Source organism: Engraulis encrasicolus, chromosome 17, assembly GCF_034702125.1.
Source record: "Engraulis encrasicolus isolate BLACKSEA-1 chromosome 17, IST_EnEncr_1.0, whole genome shotgun sequence".
Lineage (NCBI taxonomy): Eukaryota > Metazoa > Chordata > Actinopteri > Clupeiformes > Engraulidae > Engraulis > Engraulis encrasicolus.
In genome coordinates, this window is record NC_085873.1 from 37,649,433 (window position 1) to 37,671,042 (window position 21,610).

The 21,610-nt window shown below is 43.4% G+C and overlaps 4 protein-coding genes across 5 annotated transcripts in view; 2 read left to right on the forward strand and 2 right to left on the reverse strand.

Annotated features, from left to right (window-relative positions):
- The first annotated feature begins 75 nt into the window (after nt 1-75).
- LOC134466844 (E3 ubiquitin-protein ligase MARCHF7-like) lies at nt 76-4,216 on the forward strand. 2 transcript variants are annotated; one of them, XM_063220726.1, is made up of 5 exons: nt 76-253; nt 1,035-1,144; nt 3,035-3,133; nt 3,655-3,711; nt 4,059-4,216. In XM_063220726.1, the coding sequence occupies exons 1-5, from the start codon at nt 88-90 to the stop codon at nt 4,161-4,163; spliced, it is 537 nt and encodes a 178-aa protein (XP_063076796.1). In that variant the 5' UTR covers nt 76-87; the 3' UTR covers nt 4,164-4,216. The 2 variants fall into 2 exon arrangements, with proteins under 2 accessions (XP_063076796.1, XP_063076797.1); XM_063220727.1 differs by lacking the exon at nt 3,655-3,711.
- An 840-nt stretch (nt 4,217-5,056) lies between these two features.
- On the reverse strand, nt 5,057-11,183 carry cntd1 (cyclin N-terminal domain containing 1). Its single transcript, XM_063220725.1, has 7 exons — nt 10,862-11,183; nt 10,652-10,727; nt 10,170-10,341; nt 8,214-8,376; nt 6,404-6,548; nt 5,730-5,826; nt 5,057-5,620 (listed from the first exon to the last, which is right to left on the reverse strand). The coding sequence occupies exons 1-7, from the start codon at nt 11,031-11,033 to the stop codon at nt 5,513-5,515; spliced, it is 933 nt and encodes a 310-aa protein (XP_063076795.1). The 5' UTR covers nt 11,034-11,183; the 3' UTR covers nt 5,057-5,512.
- A 105-nt stretch (nt 11,184-11,288) lies between these two features.
- LOC134466845 (cytochrome c oxidase assembly factor 3 homolog, mitochondrial) lies at nt 11,289-12,774 on the forward strand. Its single transcript, XM_063220729.1, has 2 exons — nt 11,289-11,555; nt 12,069-12,774. Exons 1-2 carry the CDS (start codon nt 11,369-11,371, stop codon nt 12,173-12,175), a joined length of 294 nt encoding a protein of 97 aa, XP_063076799.1. The 5' UTR covers nt 11,289-11,368; the 3' UTR covers nt 12,176-12,774.
- A 1,241-nt stretch (nt 12,775-14,015) lies between these two features.
- The window catches only part of wnk4a (WNK lysine deficient protein kinase 4a), a 134,242-nt gene continuing 126,647 nt past the window's right edge, over nt 14,016-21,610 (reverse strand). Inside the window, exons 17-21 of the mRNA XM_063220959.1 lie at nt 21,087-21,610; nt 20,480-20,609; nt 19,292-19,539; nt 18,148-18,290; nt 14,016-17,528 (exon numbers count right to left, since the gene is read on the reverse strand). The exon at nt 21,087-21,610 is cut by the window's right edge and continues 142 nt beyond it. Of these exons, the coding sequence (XP_063077029.1) occupies nt 17,526-17,528; nt 18,148-18,290; nt 19,292-19,539; nt 20,480-20,609; nt 21,087-21,610 (1,048 nt within the window). The 3' untranslated portion in view covers nt 14,016-17,525. The remainder of the gene's footprint in view (nt 17,529-18,147; nt 18,291-19,291; nt 19,540-20,479; nt 20,610-21,086) is intronic.

Genomic DNA, 21,610 nt, shown 5'->3' on the forward strand with positions numbered 1-21,610 from the left:
TCACTCCTCTCTCTCTCTCTCTCTCTCTCTCACCCCTCTCTCTCTCTTCCCCCATCTCTCTCGGTCTATCCCTCCATCTCTAGTCTGATGGATGAGACGGATGAGGAAGAGGAGGGCGACCAGTGTCGTATATGCCAGTCTGGCGCGGGCACCCCCACCAACCCACTGCTCTCGCCGTGCCAGTGCTCTGGCAGTCTGCACTACATCCACCACGACTGCCTCAAGAAGTGGATCCAGACCAAGATCGAGTCAGGTCAGCCATACAGAGTAAACCAGTAAAACAGTGAGGAAACCACTAGCCTGATAAACCAGTCTAGTGTGAGATTGGATGTGTAATTTAGTCTGGCCCAGATGAATAGTACATCCGAAGATTGTTGATGAGAACTTGTCTTTCAAACCGTGCCTGGGCCTATAGGCCAATCTCAGTGCTATCTTTCTCGTTGATGTGCTTTCCCAACATTGCGAGCTCGTCGCCACTCCCTTAAAACCCCACCTGCTTTGATTCAAAACAAATCTCTGCGTTGTGATTGGTTTGCCAGATTCTTGGCAAGCCTGGCAGAGCACTAAAACGATGCGAGGCCAGACCACTCGCAGCCCAAAAAAATTGGCGTCCAGCGGGTGGCGCTTGTTTACCAGGCTAGTAAACCACAGTAAAACGGTACCAATACTTAAACTTATCACTACTCAACAGTTCAAAGTTCCATGCACAGCTCCTAGGTGCTGGTAGATGCAGGAATATTCAATACTTCAAAAGAAAGAAGTCTACCGCACACTTTCTTGACTTTATGCTCGTTTTATTAGAGCGAACAACGCGTTTCGCCTCAGTGCGTCATCAGGCTCGCTCAGGTATAGCGAGGTACTACTCGACTTAAATATTTTCATTGCAGTTACTTGTTGAGTCAATTTGTGTATTAGATAAGCAAGGTTGGTGATTTATTGTGTGTGTCTGTGTGTGTGTGTGTGTCTGTCTGTCTCTGTGTGTGTGTGTGTGTGTGTGTCTGTCTGTCTCTGTGTGTGTGTGTGTGTGTGTGTAGGTGCCGGGAGGAGTTCGGTGACTACCTGTGAGCTGTGTAAAGGGACTCTGACTCTGGACCTGGACGGCTTTGATCTGGAGGAGAGCCTTCAACGGCAAGCTGAAGCACAGGTGGGGAACTCAAGTGTAAGAGTGTGTGTGTGTGTGTGTGTGTGTGTGTGTGTGTGTGTGTGTAACTGTGTGGATTACAGGGCTTTTTCCAGGATTTTTTAGTATGAGGGAGCAAGGGGGGGGGGTGTTAAGGGGGGGTCCTCCCCCCCTTGTCCGGTGCGCGATTTTTTAAAAAACGAAGGTAAAATGGGGCTTTTTGAGACTATCTGAGAGGGACATTTTTTACTTTTGAGGACATCCTAAAAGTACAATGTTTAGGGGCCTATGAAATCCGTTTTAATTTTTCTCAAATTCCGTTTTATTTTGTCTCAAATTCCATTTTTTCTGATTTATTTTTTGCCAAATCGGATTTTTTACATTTTTGAACTTATTTTCCCCTTTCACCCCCCCAACAAAATTTCTTAGTTATTTAGTTCAAACTGGTGGGTGGACAGAATGGTAGGTAGAGAAAAGAAAAGTAAAATTACCTACTAGCTTTTTGTAATATCAGCCCTCAAAATATTCCAGGTAATAAGGTAGCTGAAATGTACATGCGCATATATTCTATTAAATACACGTGACGCACCCAACTAGAAGGCGAATTCACTTCTGGTGCATTGAAGTTGGACTCGGGCTGCATCAGGTTTTCTCGAATAAGTTTGGCTATATTGCAACGTGCAGCTACATTAGAGACATTTTTGGTCACGTTATATGTAGGCATTAAATAAATAGCCTCGCAAAGTCCCTACCGTCTACCGTTTCACACAAAGACATGTTTTACAAGACGGCCGTTTTCTTCTGATGATGACTTGACCCTTTTTCAAAGTTGCTGCTAACTTTTAGTCACTATGCTCCGTGGCCAACAAAGTCAACAAGACATGATCAAAGCATTGCCTGAACAGTTTTTATTTTACAGCGGTCACGTCTGTTGTAACAAACTCCAAACTCGTGCCTCGTGTCGGATGATTCCATTGTTTATTAAAGTGCCGTGGAGAGCCGCCCGTCTTTTCTGTGTCGCATCGCATTGTCTTGGTAACAGACGGTCAGGACAACGCGTTTATGCCTGACCTCCTCACCAGTTCTACTAGGCAAAATTTGAGTGCTGTTGAGTATTAAGATTTCTTCAATGCTCTGACGGCCAGTGTTAGGACGCGGGAGACAATCGGAAACGCCGCTTGGGAGAGAGATGCGTTCACTGTCAACATGCGCTGACATGGATCATGGATAGAACTTTTGCGCATCACCTCGCGTGGGCCAGATATGATATCGTGGCCATATTTTGTGTTTGAAATGTCTTTTAGACTGATAAATGATGACGAAAATAATGGATTTTTTATTTTACCATAAGAAATGAGCAAATTCCGTGCAATTCCGCGTTTATAACCAAATTCCGTTTTAATGTAGGTTCTACTAATAAAAACAACAACAAAAAAACACGAGGGCGCATCCACGGAGTATGAGGGCGTGGCGCCCTTATTTCCCCGTTCAGAAAAAACCCTGGTACAAAAAAATAGTCAAAGACACTGGCGAAATACTGCTCAATTTCTGCCATAATTGGGAGCATGTCCGTCTGGAGACGGAGATGTCACATCTATCCATAGAGACTAATGGACTAATGATTCTGATTTCATCATACTTGCCAATCTACAGGCTTTTTCTAATAATGTTTGGATCTGTAATCCTTCTCTAGTGACGATCCAAATAAAAATACTAAACTGTGTGTGTGTCTCCCTCTGTCTCTCTCTGTCTCTGTATCTGTCTCTCCCTCTCTCTGTATCTTTCTCTCTCTGTCTCGCTCTCCCTCTGTATGTCTCTCCCTCTCTCTGTATCTCTCTCTCTCTCCACCTCCCTCTGTATCTCCCTCTCTCTCTCTCTCTCTGTCTCTCTCTCTCCCCCTCTCTCTCTCTCCAGGCGTCCGCTGGTCCTGATCTGCATCTGATGATGCTGCTGCAGAGTCGCTTCACAGGACTCATGGCCGCCATACAGAACCACAACGCAGTGGTCTCACAGGTCAGAACACACACACACACACACACACACACACACACACACACACGCACACACACACACACACACGCACAGCCATACAAAACCACAACGCAGTGGTCTCACAGGTCAGATCACACACACACACATGCACACACACACTGAGCTAAAACGTAACCATCTTGCACGCACACGCAGGCACACACACAAAGCTACAACGTAGGCATTTAGCACACACACACACTCACACACACACACAGCCACATTGCTGCTGTCTCAGGTCAGTCAGTAGGTCAGTCAGTAACACACACACACACGAACACACACACACACGAACACACACACACACACACAGGTCAAGTCAGTCTGTAGGTCAGTCAGTAACACACACACACACACTGAGCCACAATGTAACCATCTTGCACACACACACACACACACACACTGAGCCACAACGTATGGTAGACATCTTGTGCGCACACACAGACACACACACACACTATTGCAAGTACCATTCCAACCACTTTGTGATGCTGCCGCTGCAGGAGCGATTCTCAGGCCTCATGGCAACTATCCAGAGTCATGCTGCTTACCTCTCACAGGTCAGATCACACACACACACACGCACACACACACACACACACACACACACACACACACACACACACACAAGTGTGAATTATCACCACTTATAGTCAAGGCTCTAAATTCACTTTTTTTTCATCAGCAGCCAAATGGCTAGTAGATGTTAATCTTACTTGCCAAACACACACTCACTAATGGGTCAATGTGGCAAGTAAGTCTGTCTTTTCTACCAGCCAAACTGAAATTTCACCAGCATTTGGCCGGTTGGCTGGTGTTAATTTAGAGCCCTGCTTCTATTACAACTGGTGTGTTTGTTGATGTGTTTGACCCATAAAAACAATTGTGATTCTTGTCTGACTGGCAGAACCTGAGAGAGAGGATGGAAACAGGAAGTGATGGAGCTGGGGGGCGGACCTATGAAATGACCACACCCCTAAGAGGAGGGGCATCAGACTCGGACTCTCAGTAGTCTCCCCTCTGAGGTCTTCAAAATCAATTTATTAAAATGAATTTGATATGTTTTTCCTGTTTGTTTGCACGTCTGTTTTATTGTTAACAGGGCTCTAAATTAACACCAGTCAACCACCCAAATACTGGTAAAATTTCAGTTTGGCTGGTAGAAAAGACAGACTTACCAGCCACTTTGACCCATTAATTAGTGTTGCACCGATACCGATACCAGTATCGGTGGATCAGTGGCACTAAAATGTTGGTATCGGTATCGGCGAGTACCAACAAATAGGGCACCAATACGATTTACAGGTGCTTGTATGACACTTAAACAGCCTTGAAATTAGTTATTTCATTGAGGTATTGGAAAAGTATAAAAAGTTTTGCTGGATTCACTTTGTATTAGTCTTTTCCCTGTTTCACAAAGGTAGGCAGAAGCCTGACAAAGCCATGCAATGATTTTACACAAGTAGTATGTACTACAGCCCTTCATATACATACATTTCAAAAAGGGTGGTATTGGTATCGGTATCGTATCGGGGCCAAAAAATGGTATCGGTGCAACACTACCATTAGTGAGTATACGTTTGGCTGGTACAATCAGTATCTTCTAGCTGTTTTGACTGGTGATGACAAATGTTCATTTAAAGCCCTGATTGTTAATATTTGCACATGGAAAAACCACATGTACTTAAACAACGTATTTCATGAATTTTTATTTATGTTATTTATAATGTATGTGTGTGTATATGTGAATGTATTTATATTACTTCTCAATGCAGCGTTTGGCAGTTTTAAATATCAGTCTATTTTGTGTTTATTGCCTTACTATTTAACATATATTTAATAAACTAGAGTAATATATTGTTTGAAAGCTATTTATTAAGAAAAATAAAACAATGCACTCTTCAATGAAATGATGAATGGGTCTCTTTATTTTGGTGCTCATCATCTTATTAGATTAAACAAAATATCATCCGACCTCAACAGTTTTTCTGTGACAAATTTTTCTACAGCAAATTGCACAACATTGAATTGCAAATGATGAATTACAAATTGACTTGTTCCTACTAGCTAATTACTCTGGCAGGAAAAGGAAAAAAAACACACGGAGCTGCTCACCAAACAAGAACATCCTGCCAGCAACTTACTGTAAGTGCAGAGAGGAAGTGTCCTCTCTGTTCAACGTGGGGCAGAACACCATGTCCCAAGTCCCCCTCTAGAACTACTGTATGAGACAATGCTACAGAACATTCTACACCTTGTGTTCCATACTGCAGTTCTATTTTAGAACATTCCACTTGAGTTTCATATTCCGATTCTAGAACATGGAACATACAAGTCTTGCAGTTGTAATGAAGCCGGACTTCACTGGAGCACATCAGTGTTATTGGTGACGTGCATCAGTATGACATAGGCAAACTCCATCACGCTCTGCATGGACACACCCGTGATTAGGCTTAGCTCCTGGGCCACCTGCACAAATACAAGCATCCACACAGCATTTATTATTAGTTATTTTTCATGTAATTTGTTTTAGCCACAAACAACACACTCACAAAGTGCAGTACAGAGCAGTGCTCACCTGTTCCCAGGTATTGATGTCAACAATGTAGGCTGCCACAGCAATCACTCCCACACTCAGCAGCATGCAGTCCTCTGCAATTGCAGCAAACCTCTCTCTGTCAACAACATGCACATACACATTCACTGTTGCATTTGTATGTTACAATAATAGTACCGGTAATAATAATAATTTGTATGTTACAGTACTACTACTACTACTATTACTAATAACAATGCACCTGTTTTGTATAGTGCATTTTTGTAAATATGCAGTAGCATTCCCAAAAGTATGTTGGCAAATGTGTATAAGATACATACTATGTTAGACATTTTACCAGAGATTCTAAGAGTATAATATATATAGTCTCTATGATTTTACCTTTTCTCTCCACTAATTTCCTCAGACATACACACACTTGCGCACACACACACACACACACCTGCTGTCTATCCTGATGAGAGCCATATGGACTCTCTCTCTCTCTCTCTCTCTCTCTCTCTCTCTCTCTCTCTCTCTCTCTCTCTCTCTCTCTCTCTCTCTCTCTCTCTCTCTCTCCCCTTACCAGAGGCTCTGCTGACTATCCTGATGAGGGCCTGGTACAGTATATGGGCTCCCTCTCTCTCACTCGCGCACACACACACACACACACACACATACACACACACACACACACACACACACGTCTTTCTTACTTGTGCTGTTGTGAGAGGCCTGTTCCCTTGCTGACTATGCGTATGAGGGCCTGGTATATGGAGGTCCTCTTCAGGCTGGTGAACTGCAGCACTGCTAGGCACAGCTCATGCATCCGCTCCAGCGCCACCCACGGCTCATTGTGGTCTGCAGGAGTAGGAGTAATTAGGGGTGGGTATTGGCATTATATATTTCGCATTATATATTTCATATATATATATATATATGTATTTATTTTTATTACATTTCAATTCTTTCATTTATTTTGTCATTACAGTTGGCAAATGGGTATTGGCATTATATACAGTCAATCCGGAAAGTATTCAGCGCTTCACTTGTTTCACATTTTATTATCTTACAGCCTTATTCCAAATGCTACAAATGATACTTCTCTCTGTTGTCAAAATGCTACACACATTATTCCATTATGCCCATGTGGAAAAAAGTTGTCTTGACAGTTTTGAAAATGTATAAAAAAAAAAAAAAAAGAAATCATATTTACAAAAGTATTCACAGCCTTTGCTTAATACTTTGTAGAACCACCTTTGGCAGCAACTACATTATTTTTTTTCATTTCGAAATGAAAAGGGATTAAAAGGGAGGTCATCGGTGTGTGTTTCAACCTTTCAGTACATTGAAATTGTACATTTTGAGTCTGCACCTGGCTAACATAGATGGGTGTGTGAGTTTTGAATGAAATCCCATGGAGAGCATCATGATCTGCTTCTGTAGTCACAGTGCATGTTGACATGCATGCCTCTTTAGGTGTAATTCAGATTTCCAATGTTGACGGCATCCACACATCGCCAAACCATGTCAGTCCCACACCCATGCTTGAGTAGCCAGATTATGCACTTTTTGTGTAAAACTGGTTTACCACCACACATGCTTGACGCCATCTAAAGCAAATTTGTTTATCTTGGTCTCAAGAGAGATGAACAGACTAAGGATATGGATCACAGGAACCATGTCGTGTGGTCTGATGAGACCAAGAACTTGAGTTTTTCTTTTACTTCAGACAAAGTTGTATCTTTTACCTGACATGTTTCGACGGTATAACTAGGGTTGCCCAGAAAATGTAGCATTTCTTAGATGTAACTTTTATCTCTAAATACGGGACGATTCCGTATTTCAAGGGACGGTTGGCAACCCTAGTATAACTTCCGTCTTCATCAGAGGGTCACTGGGATGTTGATGTGTGACGTGCGTTAAAATCAGCTGATGTTGTTGTGGTACTAACAGAAGGAAGTGTGACCAACCTGTCATTATTGACAGGGAGGTCACGCCTCCACAACAACATCAGCTGATTTTAAAGCACGTCACATATCAACATCCCAGTGACCCTCTGATGAAGATGGGTACCAACGAAACATGTCAGGTAAAAGATAAAACTGTAACGCTTTACTTTACGGTACAGTAATTACTGTGTACTTTCTGTGTAACAACAGGGTAACAGAAAGACGTTACATGGTATCTAGCAGGTAAAAGGGGATAATTACAAAGTAAATACCATGTTATACACATATCTCAAGAATTACTATGAAACTACTGGGTATTTTCTAACCATCTAATCATCAAACTTCTCTCTGTTACCCTGTTGTTACCCCATTAATGGTATTTACTTTGTAATTACCCCCTTTTTACCCTTTAGATACTATGTAACTTCTCTCTGTTACCCTGTTGTCACGCAGAAAATACACAGTAATTACATATGGTAACTGTACCGTAAAGTAAAGCGTTACCGATAAAACTTTTACATGTCTGGAGTAAAAGAAAATCTCAAATGTGAAGGAAGAGAGATAGACTACTCACGCAGGACCCCCAGCAGTGTCTCCACGTAGGTCAGCGGGTTGGTGGGACTCAGGCTGAAGTTGAGCAACTTGAGCACCGTCAGCTCCGACTGCAGCAGCTTCTCCTTGGTGACCGTGTAGCCGGTGGACTGCACGAACCGCATCGCCATGTTGTTGTCCACAATCTGTTAAAAGTTTGAGATAATTTCTGTCAGGTCCCAGTAGGGCTGTGCTGTGCAATATATCACTTTTGTATTGTGATATCAATATTGCTGTTAATATCAAATTTCACAATATTGAGTTGAAACATAAAATGAAATATTTTTGTCATTTGTCTATATACTGCCAAAAGGTAGGTTACGCTTAGCACAATACATTCCCCTCCACTTGAGCCATGTTGTTGTCCACAATCTATTAACCCAGGGGTTCCCAACCTTTTGCAACGTGGGGCCCACTCGAAATTGTAACAAATGTTCAGGGCCCACTTCTGACCCAATAAAGAATAAAACTCAAATAAATCAATAGCAACACACACCAAAATATGATTATAATTTGTAAAAAATGATTTCAAGGCCCACTTGGAATACCTTCAGGGCCCACCAGTGGGTCCCGGCCCATAGGTTGAAAATCACTATTAACCTGTTAACCCACGGCGTTATACATTTGCTGTTACCAGAATGGCAATGACCAAGTCGTAGTGCATTATTAATGGCCCCTGTGTTATCTCATAGTATGATGCTTGCTGGTTGGTTGTTATGCAACCTACTGTACATGTTATGTATCTGTCCCTATCAAATAAACTAAACTAAACTGGTATTGTAGAACTAAGGTACTTGACTTTTCAATGACTATTACAGAGTGCCTCTGGAGGTACAGCGTGCACTAAGGGACTACGAGATAATGACAGGTCCCAGAGTTGTATTAAGTAGCAGTAGAAGTACTCTCTTACAGATGTAATTACAACTCAAAGTATGATACACAAACAGGAAAGTGGAGTGCTTCTGGGTCTTCCCCTTTTTTCCTTGGTGCTTATCAGTGTAGGGGATGTCAAACTTGGTCGAGATAGAGAAATTCTGAGGCACTCAAGGTAAAACAATTTTTTAGTTTTCTATTTGACTACGATTGTAGACAAATAAAATGGTACAAATTGTAACCTCGAGTGCCTTAGAATTTCTCCATCTGACTCATGGTATGATATTACAAAGTTGAAACCATTCAATAGCATACCACTAGTGGTGTGTAATTACATTTGTAAGAGTCCTTTGGGGCCCCACCCTTGCACAGACCCGGGAATAAATACAATTCCGTTGTGTGTGTGAACTTGTGTGCGGTGGAGAGCTGTGTCACAATCAGGGCCGCTGACAGCTTTGGCAGGGCCCAGGACAGTCATCTGAGCGTGTCCCCTACCCAATACATAATCTAATGCAGACTCAATTATGGGCCCCTTCTCCCCCCCTGGGCCCAAGACAAGTGACCCATTTGTAACCCCCCTGTCAGCATCCCTGTTCACAATAACAATGGGAGTTGGAGTTTCCCAGGTGGGTTTTCACTTCACTTCACTTTCCTTCACTTCACTTCAGGGGCGGAGCACTGGTATTGGGAGTGGGACGGGGGGGCGGTTTGGGGGGGGGGGGGGGGGGGGGGGGGGCGGTAGATGTGTCAGAGGTGTTGGGCCCACGAAATATCGTAGAATGGGGCCCCTATAATACAATATGTTTGGCAATCGAAAGCAGTGGCAGGGGTGCCCCCAAGTGGTGAGGCCGGGGGTTCCTGGCCCCTATGCCCCCCCCCCCCCCTTCTGCTCCGCCCCTGCTTCACTTCCCTCACCTTATAGTGCAGTGAGGGCACCACAGTGTCTTAATATGGTCATGTGTGGAGTGCTGTGTCACAATGACAATGGGAGTTGGAGTTTTCCAGGTGGACTTTCAATTCACTTCACTTCACTTCACTTCACTTCCCTTCCCTTCCCTTCCCTCACCTTATAGTGCAATGAGAGCTTGCTGGCCAGCTGTACACAGGACAGGATGAAGAGTGGGAACTGTGGCCTGATGCTCTGGAAGACAAGCTCCTCCATCTTACCGTCTCCACCACCGCACGCACCCGACGCAGACGGACACGTGAACTGGTCCTCAATATACTTGATCATGAACCTGGAAGTAGAGGATTAAGATTAGATAAGGGTGCATGAAGGATAATAACAGTGTAACGACAGCAACAAGGAATACTAATAGGCAAATAATAGTAATAATAATCATACAATAACAACAACAATAATGAAAGTCATAATTATTGATGTTGTTGGTGGTGCTATTATGTTGATGTTGCTGTTGTTGTTGTTGTTGTTGTTGTTGTTATTATTATTATTATTCTATTATTTTATTATTATTGTTGTTGTTGTTGTTGTTGTACATTGTTGTTACCATATAAAATAATGAACTGGCATGGCTGCCTGCCACCTACTTCTCCAGTATTTCCACAGCGCTATATCCAACCAAAGGGTCCAGTTTGAACTCCTTGCAGAGAATAAAGACATATTCTGGTGGGGAACATCAGAGTAATAGGCCTAGTTAGAATGGCTTTGTGAAATCCAGTTTGCACACAAGAGACACAGCTGTTAGTTGTTATTAGATAGATATCAGATAGCCATTCTAGTGAAATAAATGTACTCACCCACCACTCCAGGAGTCTTGAAATCTCCGCAGTTATCTGATAGGGTTCTCACGTTTAGTATGTTTTGTGTGTGGATATTGGATAGGAAGTCTGACAGAATATCAAATGTTACCTCACGAAAATGGATGTTTGGCTGTTCGGATGAAGATGGTTGAACGGGTCTAGCAGTCATTATTCTTACTTGGTCTACAGGTTAACTGCCGAGTTTACTTTAGTTGTCTAAATGTTTATAATAGTTTTAAAATGTTTTAAAAATCTATGAACTTCTTGTATCAAATCTAAAATTGAGTCAGTTTCCTAGGTACGCGACAGGTGGCGCACGTGCTCTAACTAGAACCACTGAGTCACACTGCGCATGCGATAACAAAGAGATCTTCAAATCATGTGGATTAGCTTCTTTCATTGCAACCACATGGTTAACTTTGTGTTATATATCAGCGTGACGTTTTGTGTTTTGACCTCCAACCTCCGCGTCATTTCCTCAGTTGCACTTGCACAACGTGAAAGATGGCAGAGAAAGACCCGAACAGCGAATATGCCAAGAGAATTGACCCGACAAAGGAGGGTTTGTCGAAGGACCAGCTGAAATTCATCCAGCAAGTGGAGATGGAACAATGGAGGAAGAGGACGCAGAGGCTAAAGGGCAGAAATGTGGCCACGGGCCTCGCAATTGGTGCCATAACCATGGGCATCTGTATCCTTCTGCACCGAGCTAGCTCGTGTTACACAAGGTTACGTGAGGATATGTAACTCTGGCCTTGACCTCTTGATTTATTTGCTAGTGATATGGTAAGACAGATAGGATATGAAGTTGCATTACCAGTGGCTGATGTGTGGAGAGTTGTGCATGTGTGTGCATAATGCTGCAGAAGAACATTGTGTCAACATAAACCAGAGCTAATGCCAGCAGTAGGCTATGCTATCTGTAGTAAGTCTTCACTGGCAGTAAAGCAGCGCTGTAGTTTATTCTGCTGGAGTTAGATGTATAGCTTTAACTTTATGTCTAGATTAAATACACAGGTACATTCACTAGTAGGCTAGTTCTACGTTGCTTGTGAGTCACCTAGTTTGGTGTTGATGTACAATTGGAAGTGGAGTGTCACTAGCTGTCACTTTTGAAGGAGCATCTGTCTGTCTTGTCTTGTTATCTTGTCTGTGCCGTTCTGTTTAGACTAGAGACGTTTTTATCTTAACCCATTACTGTCAGATGGCTACACATTCTATTCCGTGCGACAAGAAAAGATCATGGACGAAATTGACGAGGAGGCAGCAAGACTAACCAGGTCGCAAGTACCGAAGACAGGGGCCAACTGAGAAGGGGAAAGGAATATGTGTATGGAAAGCCAGGCTTATTCCTCCAACATTGTCTTCGAGCCTGTATAAACTGTTTGCACTGACTGACTGTCGGACAGAAGTGGACACATCTTTCCACCACCATCCTCTTGACAGGTTGCTGACATACTTTCAAACGGACACTAGGTGGCGCAATGGGACAACATTCAACAGAGCATCCATAATAGACTCTGAACTGAGAGGAGAATATTCTTTTAGTTCAGTCTTTATTCTCTGCTCTGTCAATTCTGTCAGCCTTCTTGGAGGACTGGGTCCTGTGGTGGTAAAATGGGTAGTTGAATGATTTGGTGTCTTTGTGTAAGCCTATGCTGTTCTTATGTTCTTGTGCCCACTAGGCCTCCAAGAGCTTGTTTATTTAGCAATAGATGTGCGTCATATGGGAAGTGTGAATAGGCAACTACTTCATTTAAAAGATGATTATGAATCTACCATGCAGCAATGTCACAGGGGCCTTTGATTCCAATCAGAGTATAATAGCAAGACCAGTAAAGTAACAGTAAAGTAAGCATGGAAATATAATATGTGATTTGTAAAATATAATAAATTATATTGTGTCATTACCCCTTTTGTCATTTTTGTATTCTGGTCTTACCTTATCTTCTGGTCTTTGTATACTGCGGGCCAGAAGCCTTATAATACCATGAATCCTCCCTCGGTCATGCTCTGTATCTAAAGTGGTTTGAGATAGTTTCAGCACCATGTGGGGAAAATCATGACTCAGGTGGGTTACACTTTACTTGACGTGTCGCTGCATACCACATTCATAGTTATACACTTTGTATGAAGCATTCCCGACTGTTTCAGAAGACATTCATATACCAAACCTTTCATAAACATGGTAGACAAAAGGACAGCAACTTGTCAAAAGAAAAGTTCAACAATTGCAAAGCAGCATTGCTGTTTTTGTTCCAAACCTTTCCTGATAGCAACCAATATGGTTGTATGACTTACTCCTTACGCCAGGAACAGAATATGGTCAAGCAAATATTTTTCATTCAAATGTTCTGTCTCTGGCACTGAAGTAAATCCAATAGGGGTTAAATGATGACGTGGCATGCCAAAGGAAGGCTATATTTTTGGTTGTTGGACACACATTATTCACTGACAGGTTAGGGTTTAGAAATGGGCTTTTGTCTTGGACTAGGCACAGTTCAAAATGTTTACAGGTTGGTGGACACGCATTGCTCACTGCCAGGTTAGGTTTAGGAATGAGTTTTGGTCTAGGCACAGTTCGAAATATTCTATTATATGTTGGTGGACACACATCGCTCACTGACAGGTTAGGTTTAGAAATGAGTTTAGGTATAGGCTAGTAACAGTTTGACAAAGTGCAAATGCAACTAAATCATCTAACCCCATCTCAGTAATTAATGAGGGTTCAGAACAAAATCCGCAATGCTGCTTTATTTAACTTTTATTTTGACAAGTTGCCGTCCTTTCATCTCCCATGTTCATGAAAGTTTTGGTATGAATGTTCAATGAAACAGTCATGAATGCTCCATGCAAAGTGTATTAAAGCTGTTATGAATGTGTTGTGGAGGGACATGTCAAGTAAAGTGTTACCCATTGGGAGAGCTTTTGCAGCAGCAACTTCATTTCAGCGTACTTAAAACTGTAGGGAATGAGAAACATTTCAGTTGTGAAGCCATTTCGATAGGTGTAAGTTAACAGAAACAGTTATGTGTGCATTTAAACAAAAATAGGTATGTGCATAAATATGGGCACCCGACCATTATTTAACAAACTGTCATTGCTTTGGTACACAGTTCATTGACAAAAGACACAGACACGCGGCCTTGAAATCAAATTATTTTATTAACTGTATAAATATTGAGTTACATGACTCCTCTTTCTAAGTATTAAACATTAGGAAAGGCACAGATTTTTCGCGTGGCAGTATTGCTAGGAGCAGCAGCATTGCAATCAACAAAAAGCATCACAATCACCTGTCATACACTACTAACACCCTCCCCATCACATTTCGCCTCTAAAAAATATAATATATATTTAATATTTCAACATCTACTTAGAATACAATCTTATATCTCAGTGTGTGTGCGCGTTTTCACAAGGCAATCACAGAAGATTTCACAGCTTTGCAATACATCTGAATCATAACTATTATTGTTGTTGTCTTTGGATGTTACAATTGAGACAAGCTACGGCATACGGTAGACAGTCTACCCAGAATGCAACAGGCTGTGGAACACTCTTGGCATGGACAAATGCTCAAAGCCGTTTCTCTCCGGGTGCTGTTCCGTTTAGCTAGTCCACAATGTATTGGTCTATGAGTAAAGTGCAAATCAATGCCATTCCTCCCGTCATTTTCTCCAGCCTTATGACATCATGAGTCATCAACATCTCAATATGACACGTATTTATTCAATATTTCACGTGTATATTCAAAGTTTTTTTCTCTCATTTGCAATGAACTGAATGGAGAAAATCCCCTATAAACCACTCCGTGCTGCTTGACAGTGAGTAAGAAACCTTATTGTGTTCTTCACCAGAGGAGGGGTGACCTCGAGGGTGGAGGTCAGAGGAAATGCGGAGAGGAACAACATGGATTTGTATTGAAAATTAAGTGTGTATGTGGCTCAACTCCAGGGATTCTGTCTTGCAAAGTTGCAATGTGTCTGTCCTGAAGGAAGATCTCATAAAAGAAAACAAACATACAAATAAACAACAACAAAAAACAAATCTCCAGAAATAAGTTACATACAGTTCCACTGCAGCCAGTAGCAAAACAAGCAGACAAAGTCTCAAATCAGAATTCACTGTGAATCACAACACATTGCCACTTCACCATCTCTTGTCATTAGGCCGTATAAAACATCTTTACATTTCCTTTTGCGTCTTGATGATGGTACTTCCACAATGTTGCTCATAGGCCTTGTGTGTGCGCAAGACTAGCATTTTGGTTCTTTGATATCTTTGACTGGTTCGTGTCAAAGATCTATGCTGCCTATGCATACAAACCAGACGAAAACTGAGATAAGTTTGTTCTGAAAGAATGATTGACACAAAGTCCTATTGATGAGGATGTATTCATGTTATGTGTTTCCATGGAGATACTAGTCAACCCAGTCCTGGGCCAAATCAGCTCTAGAATCAACAGTTAAAGAATCCATAGAAAAGCTAGTTCTAGATTTCTTCAGTTGTCCATGACTGGGTGCAGTCAGTCTGTCGAACCCAGCACCGTAAATGCTGCTTTCCTCAAAGTCCGCTAAGGCAGTTGATTTGTTTCAAAGTGCAAAAGGTGCATGGTTTCTATGATTGAACCACTCTTTGTGAATGCTGATTGTACGACAACCTAACAGTTTCCCCATATGTTTTTGCTTCTCAAATCAGTAAGAGGCAAAAAAAAATTATTTGACAGGGACAATCCACGATATGTAATTGAGACAGGCTAATATTCATCTGTAGTCCCTGGACAGAAATTGATGTTAAGTTAAAAAAAAAGAACTGTAACGGAAAGACTGTAACTGTCATTTGTAAATACTGAATACAAGGATCTATAATTTGTATTCATACTGTCATGTAGTGAGTTTGGTTAAAATATGTATTATCATTTGGTGTGAGCTAAAACGTACTGTTGGTCAACGTGCTGTTTATAAGAACAGTTAAAGACGGTCAGTGATGTTGGTGGCATTCAGTGCCTCTTACTGTTTTACGCTATAATGTGAAAAACAAAACAAAAAAACAATATTTACATTTATGAACAATGTCATCAGTTATCAACTTTGCACTATGCAAAAATAATAAGGAGAATACAATTAAACCAAGACAGAATATATGTCTTAACACATTGAAAATAAAAGAAACGAAAAGTGATATCTGCATGTCTGCACATAGTATACGTATGTATATACACAAAAGATTGCAAGTTTTTTTTTCTCTTTTCCACTTTCTTCACTGTTGTATCCATTCACTGATTCTACTACAGCCAAAAAAATGTACGAGCAAAACAATGAACATACAAATAATTGTTATCTGCCAGACAGACAGATTAGGAAGGGGTACCTGCTGACAGTCTTTCTATTCTCCCTTGTATGTAGTGTACATTTACACACACACACACACACACACACACACACACACACACACACACACACACACACACACACACACACACACACACACACACACACACACACACACTGACAAGGGCCAGTTGTCGTTGTCCCTGGCCCAGGGAGAGGAGAGGCCCAGATATTGCGGTTCCCATTACATTGTAAGCATGAAGAAGGGGGGCCCTATTAGATGATTTTGTCCTGGGCCTGGTCAAAGCTGCACACACACACACACACACACACACACACACACACACACACACACACACACACACACACACACACACACACACACACACTAAAACATGCCCGAAGGAACTTTCCGTGTTCACAGGCCGGAAAAGTGCAAAGAACAGTAAGTATTGTAACATGTACGGTAGACGGACAGAAGACCTTGACTGATGCCAGGAGGAAGTCACAGAGACACTTTCTCTATCCTGTTATTCCCTTTAGCTTCTCTGAGCACTCACCAAAACATCAAAGGAGGGCCTGGAGAATCTCTCTCTCTCTCTCTCTCTCTCTCTCTCTCTCTCTCTCTCTCTCTCTCTCTCTCTCTCTCTCTCTCTCTCACACACACACACACACACACACACACACACACACACACACACACACACACACACACACACACACACACACACACACACACAGGACAGCATCTCTCTTTTTCTTTCGGAAGAATGTTTGGATTGCAGCCTCTCCTTCTTCAGCTGCTACTGTGGCAGGATTTACTACATAGAGGGCAAAAATGTTGAAACCAACGCAATGTCTCTAAGTTCACTGGGGCCATTCCTCCTCATGACCTTTGAACTCCAGCAGGCTCCTCTACCCTGGTTGGCTCCACCAAGCGTCGTGTGGGTCGTTTGGTGGGGACGGACGTCAGACTGGAGGGATTCCAGACTTGAGGGTTTAAAAGGTCAGGTAAATGTTGTGACGTAAAAGGTCGTGACCTTCCCTCATGTGTGCAGCAGTGAGAATGACAGCCAAGCCAGTCAGTCAGTCAGTCAGAGGACGACATGTCAATAATCAAATCAAAACAAAAACACAGCCATCACCATGGATACCATTTCCTCGTTATGTACTGTATATGTACTGTATGTGTGACATCACTTCCTCCTTCCTTCCTCCCTCCCTCCAGCGTTGACTGCAAAGGCTCATGGGAGGAGGTGGGCGGGACGGGATGCTCTGGATGAGGTAGTCGCTTCAGGTTAAGAGTGCATCACATCAGGCAGCTGCTCTCACTGCATAGGGAGGAGAGAGAGAAGGAGGAGAGAGAGAGAAAGAGAGTGTGATTTATTGTCCCTGGAGGAGAAATTTGTCTTGGTCTTCAACAATCACTGCATAACATACAGTACTCACTCACATACCCATACAACATAACATAGAGAACACAAACAAACATACAAACATAGAAAACATAAAAGCATAAGAGACATGGAAAAAACATGTGCACTCTCTTCACATGGCATGTCTATCTATTATTGGAGGAGGAGGCATAGAGCATACGGGATGAGAGAGAGAAGGAGACGAAAGGAGCAGGTCAAATGTCAAGGTCAAATGCTCGCAGTCACGCATGGGGTTAGGGTGGACCTCTGTCCTCCGCCTTATTCATTACATCAGGCCCACCCCTGTCTTTGCTTTTTCTGGCACTAATATTAGTTTTCTGGGGCCACCAATGTTTATTATGATGTGTCTGAACTGCAAATTCATAAAAAATACATTACACAGAGCACCTTTAACCCATTAGATGTTATGATTATTATTTCTAGCTACAGCCCTTGCTGATGTGTGTGCAGTGCACCACATCTCCTCCATGCCAGGGGAGGGCGCTGTGGAGTTGGGGAGCTCTACTCTACTCACCATGCGTGTGAAGTCGGGGGTGGTGACGGCGAAGGCGACGGCTTTGCTGGGCCGCTCCACGGAGGAGCTGCGGCTGGTGCTGCTGGAACTGGTGCTGCTGCTGCTGCTGCTGTTAGCGCTCATGGAGCTCTTCCTCACCACACCTGCAACACACCAATCACAACATACATCAGTACAGGGATGTCAAACTTTTCCCATCATTCCCCCCTTCGGAGGGTCTGGGTGCTTCCGAGCCCCCCGTAGCAACAGCAGTGCTCGCGCAGACTGATTTTACGATTGCTGCGCTGCGCAGAATCAAAGGACAGGTGACTGGTGAGATAAAACAAAGAGGTTTTAAATGTATTGCTTAATGGAGAGACAGGAAATTATTTCCTTGGGGAAAAAAAAAGCAAAATCAGATGTCACACGCCCCCCCTGCGATGCCTCCGCACCCCACTTTGAGAAACACTGCATTACTACATTACACAGAGCTGGATTATCCATAAGGGCCAGTGGCACAGTGCCCAGGGGCACCGACCGTTTTTGACCAGTGAGGGGGCACCACAAGACACAAACTTAACGGTGGGGTTGCAGGTATGACATCACGTTGGGGGAACTCCCCCAGGATTCTAAGGTTCTACATAGACTCCTATGAGCCTGCGGAACCCCCAACGTGATGTCATAATGGTACATTTTCTCAAAATGGTTAACCTGCAACCCCACCTTTAACCAATATTGTTGATAAAGGGCACCAGTGAGGTATAGTGCAGCTCGGGGGCACCACATTGGATTAATACGGTCCAGACATTGGGCAAAGGGGTCAATTGTCCCGGGCCCAGGAATATGGGCCCCCAAGAATTGGGTCCTCACTATATTGTATGTATGGAGCGGAGGAGAGTATAGCGACCTTTCAGATGGCTCTGTCCTGGGCCCGGGCTAAGCTGTCAGCGGCCCTGTGTGTGTGTGTGTGTGTGTGTGTGTGTGTGTGTGTGTGTGTGTGCACCTGTGAGTGGCAGCATGTCTAATCGCTGCAGGCTGTTACTGCCTTAGGAGAGACAGTAGTGTGTGTGTGTGTGTGTGTGTGTGTGTGTGTGTGTGTGTGTGTGTGTGTGTGTGTGTGTGTGTGTGTGTGTGTGTGTGCGTACCCTATATGTGTGCACTGTACCTGGTAGTGGCAGCATGTCTAGTCTCTGCAGGCTGTCTCTGCGCGAGGAGGGGGGTGGGTAGGCGATGGCGGAGGTGGCGGAGGAGGGGGCGGTGCTCTGCTTGGAGAGCCTCCACTGGTGGGGGCGGCTGTTGAGCATGGCGGCGGGGGAGACGATGCCCGGCGGGGGCACCTTACCCATACGCTCATACAGCTCCTCGATCTCACGCTTCTGGGCTGACTGGAGGGACTGCACCTCGCCCATGTGCCTAGTGGTGGAGAGATGGAGAGATGGATGGAGGGAGGGAGAGAGAGAGGGAGGGAGGGAGAGAGAAAGGGGTTTAACACTCATTATCACCTTCATCAGTTCATATACTGTAGTTACATAACTCCACACAATTGTTGTCAAGGTCAAGTGGAGAGAGAGAGAGAGAGAGAGAGAGAGAGAGAGAGAGAGAGAGAGAGAGAGAGAGAGACAGAGAGAGACAGAGAGACAGAGAGACAGAGAGAGAGTCGCACAGGAGTAGAAAACAGGAATCCGTGGCACTGGAGTTCTGAGTGTTCATAATAAAACAACTAAGGGGAGACATGAAACTAGAGAAGCAGAGAAGCTAAGGGTCAGAGGTAGAGAGATACCAGACACAGACAATAACAAAAGAGAAACAAAGAAAGTAACCCAATACTTTTTACATGAACCAAGATAATATTTGAAGAACTTCCTGGTCCTCAAATATTATTACATAATATTATCTTAACTGAAAGACTGGCTTAGTCTTTTTAAAGCTTTTCAACATCCATTTTTTCCCCCTTGAAATGTGAGCAAAAATATGAGCATCGTTATTCAGGATGGTGAGCTTCATTTTTCCATGTTACAGGCAGATAATCCACCATAAATAACATAAATAACAAAATTGACCTATGTTCCTATCCAAATCAAATTTTACTTTGCACAAATGCTTGATGTATCTGGTCACGCTCACATTCTGTTCTAATCCATTCTATTCTACTCTGTTCTATTCTATTCTATTCCATTCTATTACATTCTATTCTATTTATTTAGGTTAATTTTGGTTATTTAATTGATGCAATTATTTGTTTTGTTTTGCAAAACTTTTCCCTCCAACCAGCTGCGGCCCCCCTGGTACCCTCTCACGGCATCCCAGAGGTCCACAGCCCCCCCACTTTGAAAACCACTGGGCTACTACTCACCTCTCTCTCAGTTCCTGAAGCTCCTCCCACACCTCCTCCACCTCGCTCTCTGATTCGTCGCTGCTCAGGTAGGAGGAGCTCCGCATGTAGCTCATCCACAGGTGGTGCAGGGGACCCCCAGCCACAAGCTCTGCACATCAGGACAGAACAATTATACATTAATATACATTCATATAAAGGCAATGTAAGCATGTAGCTAATATACAGGTGGTAGAGAGGACCTCCAGCCACACACCCGGTACATCATATACAGGGGAGGGTAAGACAAAGAAAGACAATTTATCAACCTTTTACTTTATAAACATTAAGGATGCAGCTCCACAGGTGGATGAGCTCTATATTTTAGAAATACACAATAAGGTGATTAAAAAAAAAAAAAATCAGACATGCACAGCAAAGATCAGCAAAGTGCCTATTACTGTGGAATTGACTATCCAAACTTGAATGATTGATTGATTGATTGATTGATTGACTAATTGACTGAATTGACCGATTGGTTGTTTGATTAATTGATTGGTTGATTGATTCATTGATTGGTTGTTTGTATGATTAATTGATTGATGAATTGATTAGTTGATTGATTAATTGATTAGTTGATTGACTGTACCTGCAGCGTAGTGGGGGCTTGCCGCCCCAGCCCTCCCTCCGGCTCCGCCTGCCTCCTCCCACAGGTATCCCTCGCTGTCGGGCAGGTTACTGACGGAGAAGCCGCTATCCACGGAGGTGCCCAGCAGACCCAGGCCCATGTCCAGGCGGCGGCCTCGCTTCCTTCTCCGCCGGTGCTCCAGCTCTTCCCTCTCCTCATCTTCCTCATCTTCATCTCGGTCTTCTTCTTCATTATCATCATCGTCGTCGTCCTCATCACCATCGTCATCCTCATCGTCTTTGGTGTCAATGGAGAGGAGACTTGTCTCTGGAGGAAGAGAGGTGGAGGAGGGGCCGGCCTGCCTAGCGCTGTTCCCAGGCAGAAGGTGCCCATCCTGGGTAGGGTTTGTCACCATCGCTCCCTCGTCACGATTCCCCTGGTACTCCTGGTGGAGGTGGACGGGGGACACCTGTTGTGGGGTGGTGGGGTCATTCGTTGGGGTGGGCGGGGTTTGGTCAACAACAGCAGACGTCATTGGATAGGCA